Consider the following 24,797-nt stretch of genomic DNA (forward strand, 5'->3'; position numbering starts at 1 on the left):
TACGACGACGCAAATTCTGACATTTAAAATATCATACTGAGGGAAACATGCAGTTATTTAAATAATAATAAAGAGAATGGTATACAAATTCAATCGCGTTACTTGAAATAGCGCGTGTACAAAGTTTCGAGAATATCTCTGTGTAATTATAAAAAATATTTTACACGAAAGATTGCTCTAAAAACGGTAGCTCCAAAGGGGAATACTTCCTTAAAGAAATCTATCATACTTTCTTAAACCTTGTACTATAATCCTTATAAATAACTTCTAAATAACGGTTCTAACTTTTGATTAGGGTCAAAAGGTCCTAATGGAATATTATGTGTTCTTTCGGATAGTTAAAGATGAAGCTTTACCGCAGCTGTGGAATAGAGCTTCGTTAAGAGCAAACAAGTATTTGCAAAATAAATATTCGTTTATCGAGATTTGGAGAATTTTCCAATTTATATCGACGCAGTTCTACGTCTTGTTGGAACAATTTCGCGACAATATGATAGTTCACCCAGACTATTTCCCCGAGTAATCTTCTCATCCCATCAGATGGAACGCGTCTCAGAGGTGAAAAACCAACGACGATGTCAATATCTGTCCGATGATACAAGCGAGCGTGTCAATGTTCGAAACGAGTGTACAGACACTAACGTTAATTAGGTTTCTTAATGATTCGGTCGTGTGATAGGCGAAGTTATTACGAAAAGGACGCAAAGAAAAATCTGGACAGCAACCGCGTCTGCGTTTTTCTTTGCATCATCCTTATAATCGCGATTTTAATTGGTTTAGTCGATCAATCGAGTCGTGGCTCACTCGCGAATAACTAAATTTTTCAATGGACACGTTACGGTACGTGACAAAGACATTCAGAGGCGAGTGACGAATAGTTTTGTACGACTTTCCAAGTTCGATATTCGTAGAATTATAGATCTCGAACATTTGTGAACTTTATGGTCTCTACGTGTCCGGTTTTGAGAACTCTGAGACATTATGTATAAATTCACAACTCTATACCTTTACAATTCTACACCTTCAGAACTGTATAATTGCTATTACCTTGCACCCCTAACTCTCTACACATCTACGACTCTATACTTTTGAATCTTCGTAGCGCTACAACTCTATACCCATGACTTTCTATATCCATAAATCTGTATACTTATTCGATACTATACCCTCGAAACTCTATATCTTAAATCATTATACCTCTGTAATTCTACACTCCTAAATTATACCTAAATGATACACTCCTTATACCTCTGTAATTCTACACTCCTTACGATTCTATACTTCTGAATCTCTATACTTTAAATCTCTAAATTTCTATTTGGAAATTTGATATCTTTAGAATTATAAAAGCTAGGAATTTGATACATCTAGAATTAGGGAAACTAAGAACTCTGTACCGCTATACCTATAGAAGCCAAGAATTTGATACCTCTAGATCTGGGCATCCTTAGAACTTTATATCCCTGAAACTGTATCCTAAGCCTTAAGTCATTAGTACCCTAAAGTACCATGATTTCGGGACTCTGAATACTTCAATATCACCAATTATTTTATTTCAACTCGGACGTATAACGAATTATTGACTTGCACGAATGAATAAACTCTTACACCCCGACAAAAAATGGACTAAGGAGTATGGTCTACCGGTAGACCGTAAAAGACGAGGAAAAGATACGAAAAGCTATTAATCTTGGGATTACCTAACAGTTCAAACATAATATTAATCCACGGTTGGAGGAGGAATAGCATCGATCCCGGAGAGTTCCTTTCAGGCTGCCAGACACATTGACAAGGTGTTTTACTTGCACGATCAAGATTAAAATCCGATGGAATTTCGCGCGACTCATTGGCCGCTAATCCATCAATCGTCGCGTCTATTGCGTTCCCGATTTATCGAGCTGTAACGTATTACAGAATGCGGTAACTTACACGGCCAGAACGACACGTATTGATTACGTATCGGACCGTTTGTCTTTCCTCGCGGCATCGTTCCCGACGCTGGACAGATTTAATAACGTTCCGTCGACGCAACGATTAAACTGATATCGACACGCTCGTCGATTACCGATGTGATGAATTGCATATGAAATCCAGCTCCACAAGAGCCTCCATTAATAACTCCTCGCGAGAACCAAGAGAAGCCAACCGGAGCTGTAATAGTGGGAGCGTGTTCGTGAAACTCGGATCGGTAAAATTAGGATACCCGGTACATTGCTCTGAAATGCACCAGGATCAACGCAAAACGATTCTCCGTATTTCTCGAAGGATGACTGGCAAGAACAGACAATACTTTTGCATACAAATTGACAGTACATACATGAATATGTTAATACGAATTAGCTACGTCCACAGACCAGCGAGTGCTCGAGATTAATTAATGCAGAACGCGAAACTGTAATCGCGAGATAACGAATATCTCCGGGAAATATTTACAAGTTCGGCGGTTTTGTTCAACCATTCGAACGAATATGGGTCATCGATGCATCGGTTGGTAATGCATATATGGATATCTCGATATCAAAGGTCGAGCGCGATGCTAGAAAAAAATTGAAACCTTTTTGCAAATTTCGAACGCCACTGGTTACAAAAACACGACTTCCCTGGTCGGCAAGGCCAACAAACAACCGTTATCTCTCGCTTCGGAATTCGATTTCAACAATGTGTTTATTATAAATAATAAAAATGTTCGAAAAAAGTGTCCACTTGATTTCGATATCAATTGCTACACTTAGTAGAGAATTATATCAACTACTGAACTTTGTAGACGTCGACTGTACTTTGAAAGTATCCACTTGATTTCGATATCAATTTCTATACTTTGTAGAGAATTATATCAACTACTGAACTTTGGAGACGTCGACTGTACTTTAAAAGTATCCACTCGATTTCGATATCAATTGCTATACCTTGTAGAGAATTGTATCAACTATTGAACTTTGAAGACGTCGACTGTGTTTCGAAAGTATCCACTTGATTTCGATATCAATTGCTATACCTTGTAGAGAATTGTATCAACTACTGAACTTTGAAGACGTCGACTGTGTTTCGAAAGTATCCACTTGATTTCGATATCAATTGCTATACCTTGTAGAGAATTGTATCAACTACTGAACTTTGAAGACGTCGACTGTGTTTCGAAAGTATCCACTTGATTTCGATATCAATTGCTATACTTTGTAGAGAATTGTATCAACTACTGTACTTTGGAGACGTCGAATGTACTTTGAAAGTATCCACTTGATTTCGATATCAATTGCTATACTTTGTAGAGAATTATATTAACTACTGTACTTTGGAGACGTCGACTGTACTTCGAAAGTATCCACTTGATTTCGATATCAATTGCTATACTTTGTAGAGAATATCATTAGCATAGCTGTTAAGTAGTATAGTTTGGAACAACTATCACAATCTTAAGCGTTGCAGTTTAAAAATAACTACTATATGTGGATGTCGGATATTACACTTGCAACAGAACTACTACATTTTAGTGTCGATTACTATATTCTGAAAGAAACTACTACATTTCGGTATCATTTGTTATAGTTTTAAAATAATTGCTACTTTTTGATAACTAATACTATACTTTGAAAGGAAATATTATATGCATAATACTTTGACGACGATAACTATACTCCGAAAACAAGTATACTTGAACAACTATTTTACAGTCTGCAAAGATACTTTGATGGTAACTGTTACGTTTTGAATTTTACAATTATAATTTAAAATTAATTATGATACTTTTGATACCTATTAGTGTGCATCGGGGTTACGTGCTGTACCTTGCAAAATTAAAAATTAACGATAAAATTTTGCATGTCCGTTAGCGTACTTAAAGTCGCGTGTTATATCACGAAAATTATTATTTTCATAATATCGCCAGAAAAACAATACAAAAGAGGTTTCTCACACATCGAAACTCTTGTCACTGAATCATTTCTGCTAATGCGTTCGAAAGTAGGTTGCTTTCCTTTCGTAGTTCTCGATAAATGGCAATGTTAGCAATGTATTTCGAACTATCGCAAGTATCGTCAATTTTACACGCAACGCGGAGCGTTTATTTTTATCAACGTTACACAAATAAATCTATCGAGGTGTAAAGTTTGCAAGCTTTGTTTCGTTCGAGTTTCATAACAGAAAAAAAAACTGACGGTTCTCCTTTTCCATAAATAACGTAATAACGAAGGATGTACTACACTCGCAACAAGTGCACTTTCTTAATAACATTCCGTAAAAAAATATACAAGGACACGAGAGAAAGAGAGAAAGTCGAAGCTCTCCGGAATCGAGGATGTCGAAATCTAATTATCGATTCCACTTTCTGCGGAGATGCAATAAAGTATAATATTTCATAAAGTGTACTATACTTGGTAAAGTGAAACGATCGAATTACTTATGGAAAATAATAACGAAATTCAACCGTGTCTCGCAAATATGGTAATTAATAAGTAAATTAAAACATCGTTCAAATTTAGTTCTCAGTGATCATAATAAAACGGAACGAATACACAGTTACTGCTAAAATGTCAATTCTACTACAGTACTGTAACGCGGGGCTGGGTAATTTGTGGAATTTATCTATATTCGAATATTAGAATATTTAGGCAATTTAAATATTCGACGAATAATTTGAATATTTGGGTATTCGAATACTATTCGAATGCTATTTGAATACATGACCATTCGAATACAGTTAGAATGCTATTTGAATACATGACCATTCGAATACAGTTAGAATGCTATTTGAATACATGACCATTCGAATACAGTTGAAATGCTATTTGAATACATGACCATTCGAATACAGTTAGAATGCTATTTGAATACATGACCATTCGAATACAGTTAGAATGCTATTTGAATACATGACCATTCGATTACAGTTAGAATGCTATTTGAATACGTAACCATTCGAATACAGTTCGAATACTTGACTATTTGAATACTATTCGCATACTTGAATACTCGACTATCCGAATGTTTCGTGCACTAACGGAGTATCTGGATATTCGTAATGTTTTAATAGTGTAACGCGAATTGTGATTCAAGTTTGTTAAGTGCAACACTTTTCTGTGCTGTATTTCCATTTAATAATCGAATACTCGAGTATAAAATACTCGAACATTAAATTATTCGGTAGGCGCGGCTTAATTATAATTTAATCAGATTCATCGATTGTTGTGCATACCCGCACATAATTTGCTTGAAAATCGTCCACGGTTACAGAAACGCAAAGATTTAATTTTTTTCTTAACTCTTTCGCCTGAATAAATTTACGTCGGTTGATTTTGCATGTGTGCTAGTGACGCGTTAAATACAGTTGTGAAAACGAAACGAACTGTTAACATTGCGATATCACTTCAGTGACGTACGCCTTGTTTAATTGGTCGACGAAAATTACCATCCATTGAGTGTTTAATTGTACGGGACAGTTTCTCCTGTTTCGAGCGATTTTTCGGAATACACCGAACGAAAACAGTAAATATTGAATTCGATGGAAATTGGTATATATTTGATGCCTTTAGTAAAGTTTGACATTTCTCGATGTTATTCCGTATTTAATTTGTACCGCTGGCAAATAACTTGACGTTCGTACTGAAAATATCACACACGCAACAGAGGTACAGGCACGTCGAAAATTTCGAAAACAAATATTCGAGATATTTGAGAAATTCGAGAGACGCATTGACGCAATCGCATTATTGTACAATTCTTAAAGCAAAATTATCAGACTATTGATCGCACGAGTATTGTTTGCACGATTGATGAAAAGTACAACTACGATTATTCGAACGAATTAATATTCGAATATTCTTTTTCACATACCGCGTGAACAAACTTTCAAAATTTAAGTATTCGAATATAAAATGAACATAATATTTAAAAAAGAATTAAAGAATAAATTAAAGAACTGGATTTATAATTCACATCACGCTATTCAAATACAACGAATAAATTCAATTATTGGAATAGTATTATATGTTCAAATATTATATTCCTGGGAAAATAAAATATTTAAAACAAATTGCACGATGCGTCAAATTATTCATCGAAGAACACTGTAATAGCTATATTTAAAAATAATGATAACGGTAAAAATACTTTGTGAAAATTCACCAAAGTTTCTCTAACTTTTGGATTATTATTCGCAACCCAAATGAAAAATAAAGAGGAATAGAAAGTGGATTGCAGAGTAAATATTTCAGGAACTGACGAATTTACGACTGGTAAAATACCTACTTTATCATCCATTTCATCCCAAGTAACTAGTATTAAATCTCAACAGCTATATAATAAATAATGTTTGTTTATATTGCCGAGCTGCTGGCTTTAAAACAAAAATATACATACAGGGATGAAATATTCACATGGATGAGTCGCGTGTAAATAGTGATAAAAATATTTCATATTTTATGGTGCAAATTCAGGCAATACCGTTTTCATTTATTATTTCTGTTATGGCACGGTATTAAATAAAAAGTATCTAATATCCAATTACAGTCGTAAAAGAATTTAAAACCTCCGGAAGATTTATACAAGCTGAAAAATATATGTGTATGTTTAATCATTTGTAAAAATAATATTTAAGTAAAACAGTACAAAAGTTCAAGACATATATACTTACTAAGGGTGCAGTTGCTTTCAAGCTAGACTCAGCATCATTTTTCAGCCATTTCACCGTACACAACAATTGAGAGATATTGAATCTAAAGAAAACACAGTTCGATATACGCTCTTTCCGAGTTAAACTAGCCACTGTTTAGTTTTACAGCAAAAGATAATCCCTTGTTAAAGTTCAACGTCTTCGAGTCTCCAAGTCCTTAGGATCTCAATATGAAAGTCTCGATGATCAAAATCTGCCGATGCTCGTGTTGAACACTCTACGCTAACTATAGAAAATTGATTCACTCATCGACGTCCAGTGTTCGCATCCAAGTCAATGACCAGAATCTCCTGCTTGGGTTGGGTACCCTACCGCAAACTCTAAAAAATTGATCATCGATCGTCCAAGTCCAATGCACATTATTTCCATGTCGGATATTTACACGACTATCGCGACTTGGAAAAAAGAAATTGAAACCGAATTCATTAAGTCCAAGTCGAAGCAGTCAACAAGTTATCAAAACCGAAGAGTTTCAGTCAACGATCGCTGATCCAAGTTCGGTCACTCCGAAATTTCGTTTCCAAATCGGGACAGATAACTTCGTCACGATCGAAGAATACAGGTGAACGATTTTTCGTACGAATTCACTAATCGTCAATTTTGAGCAATAGCTGACATCACCACAGTCGAAGAATATAAATCAACGATCTCGCGTAAAAAATTCCGAATTCACGAACTCCGAGTGAAAATATCGAACGTTGTTGTCAACCGAAGAGTATACATAGATCAACTATCGCTTGTGTAAATTGAAAACGAGGGGTCACCGATATTATCACAACTGAAGAATTACAGATCGTTGGTCGAAATTCAACATTCACCAAGTCCGAGTTAGGTTGTCGCCGAGTAACCTATACGTAGATAAACGATCACTCGTTCAAGTTCAACAATCACCGTTTTCGAGTGAAAAGAGCTCAAGATCGTCGCGACGAAAGAATCACTCGTTCCGTTTCGTATTCACCAACATCGAGCGACAATTCGATCGACCATTGCCGATGCTCGACCCTCGGTTGAAAAATATGGATCGACGATCATACGTCCCGGTAATCATCAATCCCGAGTGAAGACTGTCACGGTAACTAAAAAAAATATAGATCGCTCGTGCGAGTTCAGTATTCATCGATTCTAGGTCAAACAGTCCAACGGTCTCGGTGTTTCGAAAGCACGCGTCACCGGATCTTCAGAGGCACGCTGGTGCTTCCGGCCAGCAGCCGCACCGGAGGCAGACTCGTGGTGTTCTTCTGACTACGTGCCACGGAGTTCGTAGCGATCGCGTGCTCTTCCCACCACCGACGGGTTTCGATCATTGCCGTCAGCGTTCTGCATCGCCTAGCGTAGCCTCTGATCGTACCTTCTACAGCCCGATTGCGTAACAACGGAAAGTGAAGAGCGGACGATACAGCAGCGCCGATGATCTTTCTCCGCGGTGCTAGAGAAGGTCAGATTGGTTTTTTTTTCTATCGAACCGTTGCACGGTCTCCCGCGATGGCGTTCGTCGATCGAACCGGGGACGTCCGAGTTGGTATCTACGCGTCAATTTTTTCCCTTTTTTATCGGAGTATCGGCAAGTATACCTCGAGCAAACGAGTATTTAACCTTTTGCACTCGAAAAGCCGAGACTCGCCGATCGATGCACTGGGATTTCTCTAATGTTTCCAAGTTTGAATTCTTTTCAAGAGGAAAACTTCCTTCGCGGCTCGAGATAAATAAAGTATCTTGTATATGAAATATCTCGATGTGATAACATCCAAGTTTAGTCTACGATTTATTTTCACATCCGATGTGAAAGATTTCTTCGAGGTTTCTTGCGTAGAAAAATGCTTCGAGCGCAAAGGGTCAAACGTTACTTCGACAGTCGAGTATTCGAAGATCATTCGAATGTGCTGTACTCGGGTGTACTCGTGGTATTCGAACAGGGTAAGGTGGAGTGTAGATCAAGTTTTTTGAGTACAACTCGGTGCCGAAACACGTGTAAAACACTTCACGTTTTCGAATATCGAGTGTTGAACATTTAGGAAAACACTAAACGTTCGATAAGTAGAATTTTTTCGTTCTAGGTTCACGAGGCTTGAATTTCGAAGCTGATTTCTTGGAAGTTTCTTTTTGCTCGTGGTACTCTTTGTACGTATTTTGTAAGTTTATGCATATTGATAACGTTAACAAAATTTGTCTGTTTTTGTGATCTCTAACGTCGTTGATCCATATTCGTATGCTTTTTCTGGTGTACGAGAGTCAACCTGAAATTCTAATTACATTTTTTAACGAAGTTTAACAGCGTTGGCATAATCGATGTATAGTACAAGTGGGACCGTTCGAATAATTTATTATAATATTCGAATATTTCGTAAGTATTCGAACACTACGAATAGTATTATGGATCGGTGCACAAACTAGTCGAGTACTCGAGTATTTGAAAATATTCAAATAGTCCATGTTCAAATACTCGGGTATGCGAAAAATATTGGAATAGTCACCGAATTGTGTGAAAATTTTATTTCCCGTCTTATTCTCAGACTTCTTGAATCGAATTGCGGGAAATCGCTCGCATGCTCCAAACAAGTTTTGAAGTCAATTTCCTCGAATATAAAAACTCTTGTATTCTACATTTTCAATTTATTTCTAAACACAGAATCGATTCCTTTGTTAATTATGACTCCTACTGTTAATTATGAAACACCTTCCAGATACAAATAAAATTTCAAATGATAAACATCGACTCAAATACGATAACAAGCATTAATCGAACGGAGGTAAATCACGAAAATGATTACCAACCGTAGTCATTATTCCGCGAAACGTGCACCATTGAAGTAACGTACCTTCCTAATTAATTTCACGTAATTGTATTGTTTCGAACATGCAGGTATTATGAAAATCTGGATGAAATGTGCAATCAGAGTGTAACCGATTATACCATCGACGCGATCTGCGGTTCCTTCGGAAACCAATAAACGATGGTAAAAGTTCCGTGGGTTTTAGCGTCAACACCTGGCGGAATCATAAATTTTCAGGGCGAGGATTCGGGGTTGCCTTTTATGTAATTGCATCGTGCAGTTAAATCGCACGAACGAGGATTTACACCAAATTACCGACGCGTGAAGAAAATTAACTACTTTCGCCGGGCCGTAAATTGGCGACAATAGTCGTGCGGAAAAAAAAAATGGAAAAGAATTTACAACTTTGACCTCGTTGGCTATGTGCCACCATGCGCCTCGAGATCCATCTGTAAACCTATTGGACCGTGCAACGTTTATTCCTATTCCGTAGAATTCTATTCCGTATTGTTTTCGAACTCGATCAGTCGTGCGCAAAATAAAATATGGAACACAATATCTCCGTTGAACGTATCTGAATAGCCTGTCCAATTCTGTCGAACTTTGAAGCATATGCTAATTTGGAGTGCTATTTTTGCCATATGAAGGTATTTGGAAACTTTTATCGAGCTACAATATTTGATATTGTCCTTTCAATAGTTCTTCTAATGTGGCTGGTGATAACGTTAACAATTTGATGTTTGGACAAAAGATAGCGTCGAGCTCGTACCGTTGTAAAAATATTTAACGAAACTAGTAAGATCCTGTGTAAATTTGAAACGGAACCAGAGTTTCCATGTATAAAGTAAATATAGTTGTTACCACTAGTTTCGGTTGAATTTGAAATTCGTTGCAACTTAAGTAAATACGAACAATTGGGTATTCGCTAGTTTGAAGAACTTCTGTTAAAGGAACTAGCCAATGGTATTGATTTATCAAATTTCGTTGTAACTTGATATATGAAGCTGTATATAAAACGTGATAGATGGATACTATGATTTTTGGACGAAGGATTGTGCAGAAAAAATAGAAGCTGATGCAGGACCATGTAGTGTTATACTAGGTAAAATCGCTATAGGACCAGCTTCACAGTAGGTGGGGTCTAGGACTAATATTGTAATAGCCGAAGTCAGAATAGGATTTAAGTCACACTAGTTGATGCATAGGACTAATGTTATATTGGGTGGAATCGATATAGAATTGGTGTCACGATAAATGATGCATAGGATTAGTGTTAGCGAGGTCAATATAGAATTGGTATCTCAGTATACGAGGTATAAGGCTAGTGTTACAATAGGTAAGGTCAATATAGGATTGGCGTCACAGCAGATGGAGTATACGACTAGTGTTATAACAGATTATATATAGGATTAATGTTACAGTATACGAGGTCAATATAGGACTGGTGTCATAGTAGATGCGGCATAGAGGTAGTATTATAACAGATGAGATCAATATAGACTCAGTGTTATAGCAGATGAAGTTAATATAGCCCTAGTGTGATAGTAGATAAAATCATTGGAGTATAGGGCTAGTGTTATAACAGATGAGATATAGAATTAGTGTTATAGTATATGACGTCAATATAGGACTGGTGTCATAGACCTAGTATTACAGCAGGTGAGGTCTATATAGACTCAGTGTTATAGCAGATGAAGTTAATATAGCCCTAGTGTGATAGTAGATAAAGTCATTGGAGTATACGGCTAGTGTTATAACAGATGAGATATAGAATGAGTGTTATAATATATGACGTCAATATAGGATTGGTGTCATAGAGCTAGTTTTACAGCAGGTGAGGTCTATATAGACTCAGTGTTATAGTAGATAAAGTTAATGTAGCCCTAGTGTGATAGTAGATAAAGTCATTCAACCTACGAATGTGTCATACTAGATGAAGCAATATAATTTGTATTATAGTAGACGAAGCAATACAATTTGTATAATAGTAAATGAAGCAATACGATTTGTGTCATAGTAGATGGAGCAGAGACCTAGTATTATAGGTTCTATAATATAGGCTCTATATTATATAAATTCGCTATAGAACTGATGTTCCACTAGATGGGCATAGACCTAGTATTATAGTAGATGAAATCACTATTGGATTGGTGTTGCAATAAATGAAGTTAGTATAAAACTAGTGCTGCAGTAATTGAGACAAAATGTTACAGAATAAGGATTATAAGACGTAACCGATGTATGGTGTCTAAAGTATTACTATTACAATAGGTGAAGTCAGTATAGAACTAGAGTTAATCCGAGGATGGTCAAATGTCTGAGGCTTTTACTAACTGGATCTCTACGGATGATACTGCTCGAGGCTTCCGGATATCAGCCACGTCCTTTAGCAAAGGAACCTCAATGGGCTCATACTCAGAAGCCCCGATCAGTATTTTCCGAATGACATCAGTGTCGGGTTAGTTACAATACGTAACGTGTACATTGATCCAGTACTACCAACGTGTTAATGACCTGTACAGCCCTGCAAGAGAAAGTAACCGGCGACAAAGTTAACTGTAGTAGATGGATGCTATGAATAACCTGTGTAAACTTTATTTCGTGTACATGGGTGAGTTGCTGTAAGTAGTTGAATGTGAAATTTGCTGAAACTTTGGCAAATTTTCGCGCGGTGAGCGAAACTAACTTCAAAGTCGTCTCTACTGAGAGACTGTGACCGAGGATAAAGTTAGATTTACCTTTATATATACGCGTAGATACAGCAAGTGGATGATGGGTAAGATGGATACTGCTTTTAAGCAAAGTTTATGTGCAACCGGTGAGTGTCTCTAGAAATTCCTCGATAATTAACACTGATGACACTTCCACTAAAATTTCTAGTGGCGAAGTATCATATTGACAGTTTGGCACGCGTTATTGACAGAAATACACGTCCATACTTCAGAGAGTGAATCTACACACTAGAATGAGTAAAATGTATCCTACGAACCCATATCCTGTATACCTTAGTTTTCGAGTTATGGTTAATCGAAGTAAAATGTTCAAAGCGTGCACTTTATCCTTCAACATTTATTTCGGGATCGTTTAAAATCTGTCGTATATTCAACGGAAGCCAACAATGTACCGTGTGGAGCTGAGAAGAAACTGAGAATCGTATCGGGTCAAACATTTTAATCGATCTTCGAAGTCTTGCAGCTAACAATGAGTAAAAATTGCTCGACTCTGTCCACATTTCTCTGTAGCATGGTACCACATTCCCCTTAATTGGGTATTCTGGTAATCTAGCTCAAGAAACTCGATTTTTCTTGATACTTTGAACATTTTCTCAATCGTGACTTAAAAACTAAAATATATAGGGCATATCTTCATGGAACATTTCTTATTCGTCTTAGTATATAAATTCATCCTCTGAAGTATGGACATATACTTCCGAATCACCCTGTATTTTCTGAAACCATGCTCGGAAAAATATTTCTCTGGAACGTCGAAAATTTTCATCACCCTCGATTAGGATTTGTCTCTCAGGTAGACAATGTCTCCTGTTTCATTGGAGGATTGTTGTACCTCTGCGATAGTTGCAAAAATTGAACGTATATATTCTTTGAAATGACAGATGGGACACTAGAGACTCTCACGATGAAATAAATAAACCACGTTCATCTTCATCCTCGTAAGATTTCCAACACGAACAAGCATCCACATCGTACTTCAAGCAACAATTCTTATCGATCGAATTCCGATGAGTGAGATATAATTGCACGATATTAGATTCGCGGCGATATCGGTAGAGTAGTCACGCTCCGAATTTTCAAGAAGTCTAACTTAATTAATTTTTCATCGGGCTAAATGTTCCCGTACGATGGAGCACTTGGATTGCTTTTAACTGCAAACCCACATTAAAGTGCTGAACAAGATACACTGCGAAGGTACACCTGTGTCTGAAAAGTTTCGAACTTCTGCGTGACTTCGGCTCGTTTCGTGTGCAGCAGAGCCTCCATTATCCTACTACCTCACTGTTCGAACGTTCCATTATTCCAGCAATATTTCTTTCTTCCACAACGATGCATTCCTTTGCTCAACGAAACAGAAACTCAGCCACGTGAATCTGACAACGTTCGTATTTAGAGAACATCGATGAATCGTATTGAACTACTTTTATCGTTGATGCTTTCCGCGGGCATCGATCTGTAAAAATTCTCAACGAAAATAATGCTCGCGGGGTGAATTATGGAAACACTGAAAATGGTTCGCGGCGAAATTTGTATAAGATTGAAACTCGGTCAGATGGTACGTTAATAGAGGTAAAATTGAATGATAAACTCGAAGTAGAATTGGAATAATGTGGATTCCCTCTCACAATGCTCGTTGTTGCGCTAATGACGTACGATCCGATATGTATCGCTTTCAACAGTCACCAAATGAATACACATTTAATTGCCAATTCACGCGTGGTCGGACACACATACAGTACCAATTATTAACTTATCATTATCGAGATTAATATATTCAGCTTGGCTGTGAAATGCGCAATTCTCGATGTATCTATCGAATTTGTCTGTAGAATTGATCGTTCATTAATACTACCGCAAGTGTTGGCAGAGTAATGATAATCAGCTATCAGATTGGAAAGAAACTGTGAGATTGACGCACACTTTGTGACCGAATAATTAGTTAACACCTTAATTACTTTCGCGAGAAACGTTTAGAACATTCATTTCTCGAAGGTGCAATTTCAATTAACGAAATTTTGCTCGTATATTTTTCACGCAATTCGTTACTTTCAATTATTCTTACACGATTATCAATGGCTCCGTCGGATGAATTAATTCCCTTCTAAAAAGAAAGTTGATGAACCTTAATTAACTTATTTTAACAAAATACGTAATTTATTATAACACACTGGTTTCTCTGTGGTTTTTGTTTCTCCGTATTAGTCGATAAGTTGACAAGCACGAGGACGTGTCGTTCGCTAAATTATACTTTCGTTAAAACATGTCGAATACACTTAATATTTGAAGAGAGCAGATGGCCTGTATTAAAACCGAGTTGAATATCGTGATAATATACGGTTCGCAATATTCGAAGTTTTACTCGTTTGGAAAAATCGGGATTGTATTGCGAATCCATTAACGAGGAACGGTGATATTTTTCTTTTTCTGTGTCGCGAATCTAGCAAATTGATGATCGACGAATTGGACGAAGAATTGAGACGTCTTATATCGAGACGTCTTCGGATTCCCACTAGTCTCGGCTTTTCAAGCACTTCGACAAATCTGACTCCGCGACGGATAATCGAATATCCCCGATTATCTTTGAGCTTTCCAGCTGACACTTCTTTATCGACGATAAAAATTTTCCCTCGTTCTTCATTCGTGCCAGCTGAGATTTTAATCCCTAACGCTAGAATTACAGAATCTAACTCCTACAGGCTCAACTAAGGATGTACCGCTACGTATGTAGTAATTCAAGTAGAGAAACTAATTCTGTAGTAGTTTAACTAAGGACTCTAACGATAAAACTTATAATATTCTAACTAGGGACACTAGACCTTCAAGTCCAATTCGAAACACCGAATCTCTGATACTCTAACTAGAAAAATTAAACCTTCAATAATTTAGCTAAGAATACTAGGACTGTACACTGTGTAATTACAAACATTAACAATAGGACTTCTAATAGCCCAGTTAGGTAATATTCATTGACAGAAATATTTTCGAAGACCTGTGTTATCAGAAAACGAAATAAAAAAAATCCATTTTTTCAAGGTTCTAGATTAGAATACTCCCTCAATATTATCTTTAAACGTTCATAAGTTTGTTATTTTTCGTATACGGCAACGTCCGTTGGCGGTAGTATTTTTCAAGAATATATTCTCTCGGAAAATGAAATTGAAAAAAAAGTCGACATTTTTAAGGTTCTGGAGCAGAATACCCCCCCTTGCGTTCCAATAAATTATTATTACGGTACATTGCGTGCAATTTCATACTTCTTATTCGTCGACCACACGAGATTAATTTAACGCGTAATACGTGTCAATTGTTACGTTAGACGAGATACGTTTCATCCAATAGAGTCGGATTTGATCAAGAATCATTTGTTTCTTCAACACTGAATTGGCGCGAAACGACACTTATAATCTCAATTAAGTGTATCAAAGTTCCTCGTAGATAGAATCTCGGTCAAGTTTCTGAAATTCTTTTCGTTTTTATTCCCTACTTGATCAAATTGTCTTGTGTATCTCCGCGACGTTCGAATTGTGTCGTGTATCCGAAATACAGCCAGCGCTTACTCATATCTCGGAAGCCATTCCACCCGCAGCTCGCTTCTGACACGAAGCATGCCGCCACTCAATTTGCTTAATGGAAAGAGCTGCGAGTAATTTACAATCTGCAACGCGAACCGGCAATTTACCGTTCGCAATTTGCCCGCGCTTCGTCAAAGACTCCGAACCGCCTCTTTTCAACAACGTTCCCATTGTTAAACGAGAAAAGAAGCGTAATTATTAAAAGTATTCTGTCGGTTGCAGGTAACCGTGTCGATTCACGATTGACCAAGAATAACGAGCTGCTACCACATCTCGAACGAGAAAGTATTCGAACAACGAAAACTGCGCGAGGAAATTAACGTTACGTGATTACCTGTCAAAGATCCGGTATCATTGCCACGAGCGATCATTTATGTAATTTGTAATCATTTCTGAAAAATTGACTAGTACAGATGGAAACACTGCGATACGAATGATTGATAATTATACAAGAGTATCTGGTAACCGGTTTCGTAATATGGTTGTTCTTCGTCAAAAAATAAATCGAAAATTTGGAATAACATTTTTTGGTGCGAGGCGTTGTTTTTTAAGAATTTGAATATTTTTGGATTACCTGTCAAAGATCCGGTGTCATTGCCACGAGCGATCATTTATGTAATTTGTAATAATTTCTGAAAAATTGACTAGTACAGATGGAAACACTGCGATACGAATGATTGATAATTATACAAGAGTATCTGGTAACCGGTTTCGTAATATGGTTGTTCTTCGTGAAAAGATAAATCGTAAATTTGGAATAACATTTTTTGGTACAAGGCGTTGTTCTTTAAGAATTTGAATATTTTTGGAGTACGAAAGATCGGTCTCGAGATAGTGGTCAAACGTTTTAGTGGGTCTTGATATAGCCTGAGACTAAGAAATTACTCGACACTGTTCAAATTCTACCTACTCGTAGTACCACATTCCCATTAACCAATAATCGATCCCCCTAGAATACTTACGAGGAGAGTACTCTTGACGAGACGAATTCTGCAATTTATTTATATTCGTATTAACTCTATTCGGTACTTGAGGATACATAAGAACTTTTATCTTTTAAGTAGCTTATTCTATCGGTTTACTTTTGATATTGTCGATTTAAAAATAATACAAAATGTTAAATAGCGCTCTTCTTGGTATTTGACAACTATTCGAAGTTGTTTTTCTTTAAAACAGAACCACGTAGGAGAAAATTGTATTCTATATTTTTTATTTATCTTTTTTTCCGCAGACTGATTATATTGTTCCTTGCATTACCAGCTACTGGACATCCTATACATTCTGACTCGTAATTAAAAAATTCTAACCTACTTTTAAGACAAACAGTTACTACACTCAGAGGATGGTAGTTCGCCCTCTTAAGAGTATATTATGCTCTAGAACCTTTGTAAAGAATGATTTTTTAAATTTCATTTTCTGTACCGAAATTTTTTAAATCCGATGTTCTTCATAATTTTTTTTTAGTGCTCCAAAGATGAAACACACACACACACACACACACACACACACACACACACACACACACACACACACACACACACACACACACACACACACACAGAAAAATCGACGGTCTAACTTCGAAGTTCTATCGAATTTTTAATTTTCAATATTTTATCAAAATTTTAGTAACGACTATAGCCACGTTTCTACTAAATAAAATAGTTTCCGAGTTTTCCATTTCAAATAAACAGAATGGTGGAGATCTACCGTAGCAACCATAAAGGCACTTTTAACGGGAAGAACTGTATTAAAGTAAACATAATTCCTGTATTTTTAATTACTTTTATATGAAAAAAAATTGTGTATACTCGTGAAAAAATAAGCTAAAAATATGTGTACAAACTCGATATGATATAAAATTACATAAAAAAAGATACGATATAAAATTACAGTCCAGAGTTGTATATCCTCTTAAACCGTGTATTAGCGATGAAAAAAGAATAATTGTTCGTTGCTGTGCGTTATTCTGCAAACTCTTATGTTTGTTAAAAATAAATTTTTAAAAATACATAAACATCGAAGATGTTATCTCACGCAAGAAGGAACGAGTTATTGGACGTTCAATGTTTAGAGCGATAGGTGAGTTCGCATTTAACCAAGAAAGTTTTTCGCCGCAGAAAAAGAAACGAGTCTAACCAGCTGCAATTTCCCGAAGTAACTCTCTTCAAAGTTACCAAAGATATTGTGCCTGTTCGTAGAAAAAGCTTTGTCGACAGGAACATAATTCTCTCGGTTAATGAACGACAACATGCACTTCGTGGATCGCGCATACGATCAGTTCGCGCTTTTGATTGAGGAAAAGCGGTTCACGGGACACGGTCGAGTATCGGTGAGTTATGTCTCGCCGTGGACGTTGCATAGGCAACTGGGAGGGAAATCTGCATGGATGTCACGCGAGGTAAAAATTTGCAAAATTCCATGCAATCTTAACGTGTATCTTGATCCAACGTGGCTGAAAAACACCTCGACTCGTATATTTTAATGAATTATACGCGAAGCATTTGCATTATTCGCATTGCATCAACAATGCTCAAAACGTAAAGGGTATGGAAATTTCTTTCGTAATCGTTCGTTGAGAACGCGGGTTGAGGTTGATTCTATCTTTTCTATCTTTCTATCGGGAGCTGCGCTCTTGGATAAGGAGAATCTGTATGTAAAATCTGTACCGGATCACGATGGACGGTGCGTTCCAGTCGCGGATTTAATAAAACGTGTGCTGGATTTCTTTCTCGCCGCGAAGAAATGATTTTAAATCACGGTGCACTGCTAGAAATGCGAGTGGTAACACCTGACGGAGGCGCGCGTCCTGCGAATGCACCAACAGAATTTATAATTCACGATATGTGCATCCCACTTCTTTTAGGCGTCTTTTTGTAGGTCACCCTTTCAAGTGACGGAGAAAACGAGAATGTGCACTCCAAACGTTCTCATCCGTAGCTACAACCGTCCCGGTTCATTCTTCAAGAGAATGCAGCTAACAAGATGGCTGACCTCTTTCGGATGCATGGTCAAACCAGAATCGCTTTCCATGCCCCGTTTTGTTACGTTACTCCGGAGTGTTTTCTACGTGCAGTACCTTCACGGACCAGTTTTCAACGAATAAAGGAAACAAATGCTTTACGCTTCGATACTAACCTTCCAGGGTTCATAAGGTGGACTATTATAATCCTTTGGTACTTAATGCCTTTCAGTTTCTTGGCCAACAATGGGTAGCTTTAACTTACTGATCAAATGGTGGTAAGTGTACTTTTACTTATGACACTCTCCGGTAGTTTGTTAAATATTTCGTCATAATGGATTAAAAAATGTCCCATCTTGTCACTACTCTGATATGCACGATGGTGATAAGTTTTTCAACCTACCATGAAGAATTGAAATAATACAAGTTACATGGTGGGATTGTCAATATTCCACCTTACAATTAAGTAACTGATTAATCTATGTTTTAGTTTTCGTCATTTTGTAGAATTTGATGTGTTCAACAGTGCCTCAAAAAGTGGAGCAATGCCCTTTTTAGATATATAGTAAATCACCAAATGTATTTCTTTCTATAAAGAAAACAAACGACTCTGTTCGGTATGTCCGTTAAAAGTTTAATCACGAAGGTTTTTCTTTAAATTGTACATCCAGATGTACAATTTGTCACGAAGAATATTTGATATGTAGTATATATGTAAAAATGCGAAAAAGTATTAACCATTTCCACTCGAGAAGCGATCCTCGATCGCCACTTAATTCGGTGTACGTTCTCCAATTCGGAAAACCATCGTGGTTTGGAATTGAAATTAAAATTCAATTATTCCTTTCTTGTAAGATGTAAATATATGTATATGAAATGTTGAAACGAAAATGTTCCGTTTTAAATTAATTACACGATTCGAAGGATTTCATCGAGGTGCTAGTTTCTGGTAGCAGAAAAGCTTCGAGTGGAAAGGGTTAAGTAGCATGATCGTCGCGTCTAAGAACCTATGGACCAAGGTATGTTAGAGAACCTTCATTTTCGAGTACACGTTACATTCTAGAGGTTCTGAAGTGACACGTGGTCCCTTATCTGTCCTCGTTGTTCGGTGTCAAGCAATGTCTAGGATCTCCAGTCACATAGTTGTCACTGTTTAGTAAACCACTGTTGGTAAGTTGTCACAAAGGATCGTGAAGTGAGAAATTCAATGATGCTTTCTGACGCAAGGCTTTGAAATAAGCACCACGTGGTTCTTCACAATCTTCTCACTAGAAGGCATCCTTAATTTCCTCATCTCACGATTATTTAGGAACAATTTACTCTTTCTAAACAGTGCCTAACTACGTGACAGCTGATACTAATCATCGCTTGAGGCAAATTTAAACTTTACATCATTGTACACATTTGAATGTGCATCTCGGATGATTCACTCACAGTGAAAAGCGTAAATATTGTTTTCATTTGCATTCTATCCAAGGTGAACATTCAAAGTGAGTAATGAACGAAATATTGCTGATTTTTACTGTTTATGAAATGGTGTAAACACTCCAGTTTTCATCTTTCACGTTCACTATAAATCCACTGTGTACGAATCATTTGGGATGTACATCCAAAGTGTAAAATCTAAACTCGTGTTTGACGAGTCATTCGGAGTGGAAAGTGTAAATAATGTTTTCAATTGTATTTCATCCAAAGTGAACATCGAAAGAGTATAATGAACGAAACAGAGCCGATCTCTATTTTTGATGAATCGAATGTGCATCTGTGGATGGTTTATGATATGTCAAGAAGCGACAGTTGCAAGTCGCGTCCGAAAAATAAGCGAATAATGGTGAACTTGCACGAAAGGCCGACCAGATTTATTTTGATTTACTCTGTGATCGATTGTGCTAATTTGAGTGAACACTTTTGTGAAAAGTGCCTCCTTTATTTAAGTGCCACTTTATTAAGTATAAACGAGGCTATAGTCGGTATTAAAATTATGAGTAAATATTGAAAATAAAAAATTTAACAGTACTTTAAAGTTAAGCTATCCATTTTTGTGTATCCTTCACCTTTGGTATCCTAAAAGGGAATAATAAAGAACATCAAATTTTAAATTCCTAGTACGAGCAATAAAGACACACGCGTTGAGGATTCTCTTCAAATTTAATGTTAATCGGTCACCTAGAACTTGAGATATCACGGTAACTATTTAAAAAAACATGATTTCGGGAAAATCGTGTATAAAGTTTCTCATACATTGTTCTTCTTACTCGCACATCTCTTTTCCTGACATTCCTCGACATACACTTTAGATTGCTCCCATGATTTATCGAACAAGATATATTTGATTCAAAGTGACCGGATCTTACGAAGAAATATAAAACACTTTGAGCCATATTTGACGAAATTCAAACGCTCGCAACTTTGTTATTTTTTCGACTCCAGTAATATCCGTTGTCGGAAATATGTTCAAGGAAATATGTTTCCACAAAATGGAATTTAAAAAAATCGATTTTCTACGGTTCTAGAATAAAATACCTCCTAATGGTATGCAAAAGGAAATAGCGTCACGTGCTGCAAGAATTGTTGACAGTAACACCTAGATCCTAACATACAAGGTAACACGATCTGTTTAGCGCAACGTGGAGATTGGTTCGCGAACTGACTATGAAGTATTATCCAATAAACGTATATGTTTCTTCGTCCAATATCGTTTAATTTCGTTATCCAACCATGCACGCCCGTGTATTCCATTTCTGCCTCAAGGATTCCCTTCTTAACCGCCCGTCCGTGCACAACCTCGACGGAGATAGCATCACGTTGGCGTCGCGCGATACAGGGACATCGAAGTTAACCGGCCGATGATTTTAATCACGAAACGGCGAGGGAGGACAAATAGAAAGGAGGACGAAATGCATCGAGGTTAACCGCGTGTACGCCACCCCGGGTCGTCAGTCTCTGCTTCGTTGAGCTTGCATTGGCTCGCCGAGCTTCCGGTTCGATAGAGCGTGTCAAAGCGAGCTTTTCGCCGACGGTGCTCGTCCACACGCGGAGTATCCTTTTCAAGCTACAAAGATACCAATGAGTCCTCTTATTTCTGGACACACAATAAACTAGTTATTGCTGCGAGGACCTTTCGCGAACAGTTTAGCTCCACTGATACGCAGTTTATTTGGGTAACTAATAATTCCGGATTGAACCTACTAGGTACTTGAATCAAAGGTTGATTAATAGTGGAATAAATAATTATGTTATGGTATCTTTGTGGTCCTACAGAAATGGGTTTATTGGTTAGAATATTTCGCGCAGTCATCGAGGACAACTGGTAGTAGGTCTAGCTCGAGTTAGACATACTGGGTACTTGAATCAAAGGTTGATCAACAGTGGGATAAATAATTATGTTATGGTATCTTTGTGATCCTACAGAAATGGGTTTATTGGTTAGAATATTTCGTGCAGTCATCGAGGACAACTGGTAGTAGGTCTAGCTCGAGTTAGACCTACTGGGTACTTGGATCACAGGTCGGTTAACAGTGAAATAAATAGTTATAGTATCTTTCTGGTTCTGTAGAAATAAGTTTAACGTTTAGAATATTACACACAGTCATCGGGAACAACTTACTCTTCTTAACAGATTGATTCAGATACCAGTAGGTTTAACCAACATTTAAATCAATTGTCATGATGCTACTGTCTGACGAGATTCCATGCTGAGAAATCTAGAATATGACCTTGGAAAAAGATCTAAAGTGTTTTATCCTACAGAAATTAGGTTTAACCAACCAACAGATTCAACCAACATTTAAATTAATTGTCATGATATTACTGTCTGGCGAGATTCCATACTGAGAAATCTAGAATATGAACTTAGAAAAAGATCCAAAGTGTTTTATCCTACAGAAATTAGGTTTAACCAACCAATAGATTCAACCAACATTTAAATCAATTGTCATGGTACTACTGTCTGGCGAGATTCCATGCTGAGAAATCTAGAATATGAACTTAGAAAAAGATCCAAAGTGTTTTATCCTACAGAAATTAGGTTTAACCAACCAACAGATTCAACCAACATTTAAATCAATTGTCATGATATTACTGTCTGGCGAGATTCCATGCTGAGAAATCTAGAATGTGAACTTAGAAAAAGATCCAAAGTGTTTTATCCTACAGAAATTAGGTTTAACCAATCAACAGATTCAACCAACATTTAAATTAATTGTCATGATATTACTGTCTGGCGAGATTCCATACTGAGAAATCTAGAATATGAACTTAGAAAAAGATCCAAAGTGTTTTATCCTACAGAAATTAGGTTTAACCAACCAATAGATTCAACCAACATTTAAATCAATTGTCATGGTACTACTGTCTGGCGAGATTCCATGCTGAGAAATCTAGAATATGAACTTAGAAAAAGATCCAAAGTGTTTTATCCTACAGAAATTAGGTTTAACCAACCAACAGATTCAACCAACATTTAAATCAATTGTCATGATATTACTGTCTGGCGAGATTCCATGCTGAGAAATCTAGAATGTGAACTTAGAAAAAGATCCAAAGTGTTTTATCCTACAGAAATTAGGTTTAACCAATCAACAGATTCAACCAACATTTAAATCAATTGTCATGATATTACTGTCTGGCGAGATTCCATGCTGAGAAATCTAGAATGTGAACTTAGAAAAAGATCCAAAGTGTTTTATCCTACAGAAATAGGTTTAAGGTGTAGAGATTTATTACTGTTGCCCATCGATGAACGTTTGATTTAGGTACCAGTAGCCTTAATCAGCACTAGAATCAATTGTCATGGTTTCACAAGAAGTTACACCGGAACATCGATTTAAAAAGGTCTAAAGGGTTTAAGGTGTAGAGGTTTATTACTGTTGCTCATAGATGAACGTTTGATTTAGGTACCAGTAGCCTTAATCAGCATTAGGATCAATTGTCATTGTTTCGTAAGAAGTTACATCGATTTAAAAGGGTCTAAAGCATATTGACCCACCGACATATTTTTACAGTTTAGCGTTCCATTACCTAAAGCATCAGGGATCTCAGTTTTAAGAGTTGGTTTGGCCTGACGCCAACATTTGGTAATCTCCTGGCGCATACATAAGCTAGATCCAGCTCACATTACACATAACCTGGAACAACATTAATCATTATGGTACAATAACTCAGTGCGACGGAGCCCAGACAAAATTCCGCTCGTATCCGGCCGACAAAGTTCCTCTCGTACATCATACGGGGACCATGAGTTTCGGTAAGATAGAAAATTCACCACCGTCTTCTGTGATACATTGCGCACGCTAAACAATAATTCAAAACCCGCGCGTTGATTTTACTTTCGCAATTCAGCACTCGTTCCATACACTTTGCGTCACACTGAAAGTAGACGGATTTATATATGATTTTCATATCCTATATCGCGCGATGTACCACAGGACATTGAGTTATCGATTTCGAATTATTCGACGATGAAAGTGATTACAGGTTATCTAATTATTTTGCGTTTCTTTCTTTCAATTGCAACACTAATTTGTTAGTGAAATTTAACCAATTCATTTCCTATTTAAATACCTCATGGTAACCCCAGTAGTCAGGTTTAGTAAATGCTTCGTACAACTTTGAAAAAATCGTAAACGATTATTAAATAATACCTCATGGTAACCCTAGTAGTCGGGTTTAGTAAATGCTTCGTACAACTTTGAAAAAATCGTAAACAATTATTAAATAATACCTCATGATACTCCTAATATTTAGGTTTAATAAATGCTTCGTACAACTTTGAAAAAATCGTAAACAATGATTAAATAATAAATATTTTGCGGTTGCGATTTCACACGCATATTTATATAGGGTGATTCATAAATGTTTGTCCATACTTCAGAGGATGGGCTACAGACTAAAATAGATAAGAACATTATACGAACATATGTCCTGCGTACCTCACTTTTCGAATTATGAAGAATTAAAGAGAATGTTCGAAGTGTTTAACTCCTATATGCGTTACTGTACGTCTTAGTATTGAGTTTTTCACTCACTGAAAAATGTTAGGTATTCTTTAGATAGACTTAAATTCATATCGTACCCTTCCTCGTAGATCTTACA

At 36.8% G+C, this 24,797-nt stretch overlaps 2 protein-coding genes across 5 annotated transcripts in view; one reads left to right on the plus strand and one right to left on the minus strand.

Annotated features, from left to right (window-relative positions):
- Nucleotides 1-24,797, minus strand: part of LOC143145302 (uncharacterized) — a 150,300-nt gene that overhangs the window by 82,671 nt on the left and 42,832 nt on the right. The gene's annotated exons all lie outside the window — the stretch shown is intronic.
- LOC143153721 (uncharacterized) lies at nucleotides 7,965-20,700 on the plus strand. The gene is made up of 3 exons (XM_076325194.1): nucleotides 7,965-8,102; nucleotides 18,623-18,982; nucleotides 20,400-20,700. Exons 2-3 carry the CDS (start codon nucleotides 18,951-18,953, stop codon nucleotides 20,698-20,700), a joined length of 333 nt encoding a protein of 110 aa, XP_076181309.1. The 5' UTR covers nucleotides 7,965-8,102; nucleotides 18,623-18,950.

This window comes from Ptiloglossa arizonensis, chromosome 1 (assembly GCF_051014685.1).
Source record: "Ptiloglossa arizonensis isolate GNS036 chromosome 1, iyPtiAriz1_principal, whole genome shotgun sequence".
Lineage (NCBI taxonomy): Eukaryota > Metazoa > Arthropoda > Insecta > Hymenoptera > Colletidae > Ptiloglossa > Ptiloglossa arizonensis.